Source organism: Cydia fagiglandana, chromosome 16 (assembly GCF_963556715.1).
Source record: "Cydia fagiglandana chromosome 16, ilCydFagi1.1, whole genome shotgun sequence".
NCBI classification, from domain to species: domain Eukaryota; kingdom Metazoa; phylum Arthropoda; class Insecta; order Lepidoptera; family Tortricidae; genus Cydia; species Cydia fagiglandana.
The window spans coordinates 11610666-11618608 of NC_085947.1; the positions used below are offsets into that span (position 1 = coordinate 11610666).

At 42.3% G+C, this 7943-nt stretch overlaps 1 protein-coding gene across 1 annotated transcript in view; it reads right to left on the reverse strand.

Moving 5' to 3' along the window:
* Positions 1 to 7707, reverse strand: part of LOC134672231 (cell adhesion molecule Dscam2) — an 83077-nt gene extending 75370 nt beyond the window's left edge. The window contains exons 1-3 of the mRNA XM_063530131.1: positions 7693 to 7707; positions 6877 to 7072; positions 5759 to 5914 (exon numbers count right to left, since the gene is read on the reverse strand). Of these exons, the coding sequence (XP_063386201.1) occupies positions 5759 to 5914; positions 6877 to 7072; positions 7693 to 7707 (367 nt within the window). The remainder of the gene's footprint in view (positions 1 to 5758; positions 5915 to 6876; positions 7073 to 7692) is intronic.
* Between the last annotated feature and the right edge of the window lie 236 nt (positions 7708 to 7943).

Consider the following 7943-nt stretch of genomic DNA (forward strand, 5'->3'; position numbering starts at 1 on the left):
AAGCCCACAAATATACAAAAAAAATAAAAAAAACATGTAAAACTATTTTAACGACAACTTGGCAATGTATTAAATGTAATACAATTCTTTCAATATGTACATTTCTGAGTTCTTGGCAATGTATCAAATATAATACATAACAGTTTACTGTAAAATTCTGTGTATTAAATGTTTTAAAATTCAAATGCATTGTAAATATTTATGCACTAACAGATAGTAAATGCATCAAAATGTAAATTATGGAAAAATATATACTAATCTAAGAAATAAATGCAAAACTTCCAGTGCGAACCGAAATCTGGTGTTTCCGTGACTCCATGTTGATTATTACTAATTAATTTAAAATGACACTTGTGTCTATTATTTTTTTCTATAAAAAAGGAGGGTAGCTCGACATATTGATGGAAGAATTATTGTGTTAGGTAATAAAGTGAACCTGCTAGATTTTTTAAAGTTCAATGTATCACGGGTGTTACAATGCCAAGATAAGGGTTAATAAAGTCGAAAGAAGTTTAGTTTCAACTTGTGAGTACTGTCCTTATTCAAATGAAACGCATCACCGATATTGGTTGGACTGTTTCACAACAGAGCTGTTGGTATCACTAGGTAGTTTTTTTTTTATCAGTAGGTATAGGTACCATATCACATATAATACAGATATGGGGCTGGTAAGTGTTAGAAAGATGCATGGACGGTAATTACTCATAGTACTGGTTGTTTTTTGTTAATTGTCATGTCATTGTCAATTAAATAGTATTATTCATGTTATTGAATAAGCGTAAAATTAGAGAAGGTTTTGAATATACACTAATTTCGTTCTAAAGTTAACCAACATTATCAATTGCTTCATCACTCGGGAGCCTGAAGGCACTACGTAACTATGTACAATATCTTAAAGTTATTTACTTACTGATTTAATATTTATTGCCACTGCAATATTTGAAGCTTGAGATGGTTGTAATAATTTATGTATTTGTGGAAAACATCTTAGCTACGATGCCTGGAAGGTTGGGGCATCCCAAGAGAGCTGTCAGCTTAAGGTTCGTACCGAAAGTCAGAGGTTTGAGTTTGTTTTGGTATAATTTATTAGGAGTTTGAACGAAATTAGACCGTCTACTACTTACTGCTTATGCATGGTTAACTAGAGTTCGTCTAAGCTTACTTTGCTCCGACTTGATAGAACAAAGTTATGAAGTGTCAATGTAAACAGCATATTCTCATACAAATCAAACTTTAATGATGATTGATGACATTGACATCTTGGTCCGATTCTATCAAAAACGACTCGACTCGACTCGACTTAGGTGCGTCAGATAGACTAGCCGTATAATCGTAAGATTTGTATTATATTTGTATATTGTGATTTTATCAAACTTGAATGGAATTGTCAAGATTTCAATTCGGTTCCGAGAGATCTTCTATAAAACTTGAGTCTGGATTACAACCCTAATCCGAATTTAAAAATAAATTTGAATGCACAGAAAAATAGTAGTTTATAGGTCAGGTTTCTATTCATTACTAAATGTTATACAAATATAAAAATGTAAAATATTTACTATTTTATCAACCAAGGTTAAGCATTAAGGATAATAGATATAATAACAAAGAAACGAGGAAGAAAAGCAAATAAAAATTTGAACGGTTTTCATTTTCACAAATGCGGTTTATGAGGCCACTTGGGCCAAATGGCTGGCAAAAACTTTGTAACACCAAATCCTTTATTGTTCTACCTACTTGAAAAGTATAAGGGCAAAGAATAAAGGTAGCCCTCAAGAAAAGTTATCACTACCACGGGACTCACAATGGACCCAATCAAGGAAAAGTAGGAGGTTGCAGTAAATAAAGTATCCGAGAGGCAATCCTTGAACGAAAAGGCAAGGAATGTGAGTCAGTAGCAGCGTAAACAAATGAGACCTGTCAGACGCGCCGGAGGAAGTCTAGCATTGACTTTTATTCGAAACTGTAACTTATTCCGTTATGGCAGAGCTGGAAATCGAGTGTTTCCTTCGAACAGACAAACAATTCAATAAAGTATTGCTGTCTAACTGTCTAAGCAGAGCTTGATTCTAAAAACCTCATTCAGGGTTACCGAGCAACATGTCGGGACGAAGTAAATTGATTATACTGGTTTGTTTCAACTCGTAATATAATTAGTGAATTCCGTTTCCTTTTTTAATATCAAGTCCCCTCTTTGTGTACAAGGAACACATATTACGATAGTGCGTCAAAAAAGTATCTTCATTCGTAATAAAGGGGTTGGTTGTATTTTTATGCCCAAGTGTAAGATAGGTTTCGTATTTAGGCAAAATAAAACTTTGCCTTTCTCGTCTATTGCGTCTAAAAGCCTCCCCAGACACCCGTAAAAGTACACGATAAAAAATATAAAAATTACTGCCAAAAGTGCCAAATTATGCAGCACTTAGATAGAATAGAATATTAAAAGACGACATAAACATTGTTACTATATTTGCCTGAAAATAATTTAGTTTCATTACCGTTTACTACTTAAACACACAATTAGAAAATTATTTAGTCAAGAACGAAGGAACGAACAAGCTCCGGTTAAAGAAACAAAGGGTCTTTAGATTCAGTGATCGGAAATAACAATTTAGTACTTTATATTTTTAAAATCTGATGAGAACATATGCATTGTAATTGTAAACTCCCATATACGCATTAAGGCATGCCGTTTGCGTTTCTTCAACCCGACTGCAGATTGCATACCAACAGAGAAATGGCGCCCATTTAATTTCTTGCATTTAAGCCGAAATATTCAGCTTCCTACATACAAGTGCCGGCAGTTATACCTTACACACGTGGAAATCTACCTGTAATATTCATATTCAATTTGTATCCGAATGTTTGGATGGCTTACGCCAGTTAACACCCCAGCCTACCCAGAGTTTCATTTTAGACCCAAGCATTTTTCTTCCGAAAATAAGATATTTACGTGATGAAAATGTAATTGCGTGTGTCGTCTCTCACTTGACAAGCACTTTGATGAGAAAAATTCAGCAAGAGTTTTCTTTCGAGAATTGTTGGCTACATTTAGGTACGAAATATGCTTTCCTTCCATTTACCAGTTTAATTTGAGGGTACACTTATATGAGAAAGGTATGAGACGTGGTTGTTACTTTACACATATATTTATATATATGTATAATGCTAACTAAAAGCTTGCAGAAACATTCTATTTAATTTTAGAAACTAAGTATATCTTAGGGACGCCATAACCACGGATACGTCCTAATGCCAGGACTCGTTTATTATTAAGCAACCGGTGGATTTTGAATACAACTTTAGTGAACACATTAAATTTTAATACATAAAACCAATTATGTTAATCAACTAAGAGATTCTCTAATCTTTTGAGTATTTAGCGTTATTTCGACCCTTACTTAACTTCTAGCCGCCCAGAGACCTATAAAAAGGTCTCCTGTTCCATTCTAATTTGAACTTTATGTTGACAAAAAAAAAATCATTTTGCTTGGCAAGGTTTAACGTATGGGCGGCTAGAGGTTAACTTCCAGGTCAACTAATGAAGCGCAGAATAATAAAATAAAAAAAGCGGCCATAGCTTTATAAAAGCAGTAAAGGAATTAGAAACGACAAAGCAAAACGTGTGGGTGAATGTTTTTTGTACCAGACTCGCAGTCAAAGTGAAATTAGATACCTACGTGGCGGTACTAATGGTCTAGCCGATTTTTTTATAGTTTTTTCTTGGATTTTTTTATAGCTTTTACGGCATAATATCAAGTCATTTAGTAGAAATACCTATGCGTTCCTTAATACAAATAACATGCTTCTTCTGAAAGTGATCTTCTAATATTATGCTGGATCTCTGGAACACAATACATGTTAATTCATAAAGCCGAGTACTTTTCAATTTGAATAGTTGATGAAGTTCGTAATTATTCCTCAAGCTTACGTTGATCATTCCTTATTCACACGTACACGCGACGATACACTGAAGCACGGCGGCGTTGCCCGCCATCACTCGTATCACGCAGACCCGCGGTGAACACACTGACCTAAGTATTGGAAAACGTTGACTCCGTTCTCGCCGAGCCAGTCGGTGGAGCCGACTCAGTACGGCAGAACAGTACCTACAATGGGGCACGGGGGCGTTGCCCGCCATCATTCTTGTCACGCAGACCCTCGGTGAACACACTGACCTAGGTATTGGAAGACACTGACTCCGCCCTCGCCGAGCCAGTCGGTGGAGCTGACTCGGTCCGCGCAGTGCGGCTGGATGATACATCGGAGCACGGCGGCGTTGCCCGCCATCACTCGTGTCACGCAGACCCGCGGTAAACACACTGACCTAGGTATTGGAAGACACTGACTCCGTCCTTGCCGAGCCAGTCGGTGGAGCTGACTCGGTCCGCGCAGTGCGGCGGGACGATACACCGGAGCACGGCGGCGTTGCCCGCCATCACTCGTGTCACGTAGACCCGCGGTAAACACACTGACCTAGGTATTGGAAGACACTGACTCCGTCCTTGCCGAGCCAGTCGGTGGAGCTGACTCGGTCCGCGCAGTGCGCCGGGACGATACACCAGAGTACGGCGGCGTTGCCCGCCATCACTCGTGTCACACAGACCCGCAGTAAACACACTGACCTAGGTTTTGGAAGACACTGACTCCGTCCTCGCCGAGCCAGTTGGTGGAGCTGACTCGGTCCGCGCAGTGCGCCGGGACGATACACCAGCACGGCGGCGTTGCCCGCCATCACTCACTGACCTAGGTATTGGAAGACACTGACTCCGTCCTCGCCGAGCCAGTCGGTGGAGCTGACTCGCTCCGCGCAGTGCGGCGGGACGATACACCGGAGGACGGCGGCGTTGCCCGCCATCACTCGTGTCACGCAGACTCGCGCTAAACACACTGACCTAGGTATTGGAAGACACTGACTCCGTCCTCGCCGAGCCAGTCGGTGGAGCTGACTCGGTCCGCGCAGTGCGGTGGGACGATACACCGGAGCACGGCGGCGTTGCCCGCCATCACTCGTGTCACGCAGACCCGCGGTAAACACACTGACCTAGGTATTGGAAGACACTGACTCCGTCCTCGCCGAGCCAGTCGGTGGAGCTGACTCGGTCCGCGCAGTGCGCCGGGACGATACACCAGCACGGCGGCGTTGCCCGCCATCACTCACTGACCTAGGTATTGGAAGACACTGACTCCGTCCTCGCCGAGCCAGTCGGTGGAGCTGACTCGCTCCGCGCAGTGCGGCGGGACGATACACCGGAGGACGGCGGCGTTGCCCGCCATCACTCGTGTCACGCAGACTCGCGCTAAACACACTGACCTAGGTATTGGAAGACACTGACTCCGTCCTCGCCGAGCCAGTCGGTGGAGCTGACTCGGTCCGCGCAGTGCGGTGGGACGATACACCGGAGCACGGCGGCGTTGCCCGCCATCACTCGTTTCACGCAGACCCGCGGTAAACACACTGACCTAGGTATTGGAAGACACTGACTCCGTCCTCGCCGAGCCAGTCGGTGGAGCTGACTCGGTCCGCGCAGTACGGCGGGACGATACAGCGGAGGACGATGGCGTTGCCCGCCATCACTCGTGTCACGCAGACCCGCGGTAAACACACTGACCTAGGTATTGGAAGACACTGACTCCGTCCTCGCCGAGCCAGTCGGTGGAGCTGACTCGGTCCGCGCAGTGCGGCGGGATGATACACCGGAGCACGGCGGCGTTGCCCGCCATCACTCGTGTAAAGCAGACCCGCGGTAAACACACTGACCTAGGTATTGGAAGACACTGACTCCGTCCTCGCCGAGCCAGTCAGTGGAGCTGACTCGGTCCGCGCAGTGCGGTGGGACGATACATCGGAGCACGGCGGCGTTGCCCGCCATCACGTACTCGTCTGGCACGCGGACTTCCCACGGCGTGCTTAGCACTGCAAACAAACTTTGTCTTATTTTCATTAGCTAAAACCTAAAATTTATGATAAAAAATTGTTGCAGGCAACTTCTTGAATTGAATTAGGTACTATGATAGATGCGTTTGACAAGATGTAACAAATGCTAATGCAAATGCGTGTAAAACTGGATATTTTGTTATTACTTATAGGAAAAGTGTTAAAGAAATTTTAGTAACATTTGACATGTTCACATAGTTATTGTTATTGAGATCCTATTGTGTCCCACTGCTGGGCAAAGAGGACTGTTTAAAAGCATATATTATTATGTATTTCTAAGACTAAGTTCGTTCACATTAAGATACGTTCCCACAACCTCAGACTTAAGTTCACGTAATAAATAATGTACATGTAGTTGAGATGAGAGTTGAAAATATGTTATAGGTGAAACTATCTATAAGTCCCTTAAGTCGCTCCTGAATAGATCCCTGATCGGAGTGTCAGGGTAGGGACGTTCTGTCAGCGCTATATTTATAATCCGGTGACTTTAGATCATGTGTGTGGAAGCTTAACATGCTAACGGATGTTGGATTGTTACTGACGTGGTCCATTGTACAAGTAAATACGTTAATTCAGTTAGGTAGGTTTTAAGTATGTGCAATTTTTAATTTGAGAAAGATAGCTCATGACCGTGGAACTACTACGAACACATGGCGCAAGCCCCGTAAGGTAGGTATTTATGTAAGTTATTCTGTGGTATAATCGTATTCTTGTGAAACAAGCAGGAGACTTATAGTCAGAAAGATGTGGGTAGATTCTCCGTCAGCTTTTCGTAAGTAACACCTCTTGCTAGTAAGCGCCGCAAATAGGTAGGTACATACCTAAGGACGATTAATTCACAAACAATTTAGATTTATATACCTAATTGATGGCAAAAAATTGACATTCAAATAACACAAAAATAACGTATGGCGCTTCCCACGGACTCATTGTTAGGGTACCTGCATGCACGTGTACGGTCCTCGACAGCACGGCGTTGTCCGCGATCCGCAGCCGACACCGGTACGCGGCGGCGTGCACGTCCCGCCGGTACCGCGAGGCGGGGAACGGCGGGAACTCGAGCGAGCCGTTGGCGAGCACGTGCCGCAGTCCGGCGAGCGGCGTGGCCGGCGTGTTGTCCACGAGGAGCCAGTCCAGCTGTCAAAGAAAAATCACATAATAGTTCTCCATGTTGTATTTGGCTGATGAACAAAGTATAAATTAAGATATATTCGGGCAATGCGTTACAAATCACATGCGAATGTCGGGTAGTTCTGAAAATAGACTTTGACCTAATGGAAGTATAAGTGATTTTCGGAATTACTCGAATACATCTTTAAAATTCGGGTTTATTATTTATTTTGAGCCTCTATTTCTGAACTTCTTGCACAAGTTAATGGTATTTTATTATGAATAAATTTACTTCAGTAAAGCCCAAGGGTACCTACACTATTGAAAATTTAAAAATGAAAATGTTGATCAATACAAAAACCTACCAACAAAGTAAATAATTATAAAGAGACTAGCAACGAAAAGTTCTTCAACTGGCTATATTTTGTGCCAACTTAATAAGTGGTTTTATTTATTGTGTTTGTTAAGAAAATGTAATGAATTACGTACTTAATTACCTAAGTCCTTAAAACATTTTTTTAAGAATGAAATTTGATGATGTTATCTTGTTTTAATAACCGACTATTAAGGTAAGAATTATGATTTTGGCAGTCGATGTGTACTTTATTTGTGTCGCGTACGTACCTACTCTACGACTTTGCGTGTACCGTAGCGTTAGACATCGGTTACACGCTAAGTCTGGCGTCAGTTCAGTCCATCAGTCCATTCGAGTTTTGACTGATGCCAGAATGATGGAAAATGGACACGGTTACACGATCAGTCTAGACTGACAACAGACTGATACAATTACGACACAGTCGCCGTTTGGACACAGAACGCAACACAGTCATTTAGTCTTGTCTAATATGGTGACTGACGCGAGAATGACAGTTTCTCCTATCAGTTTTCTGTCATTCAA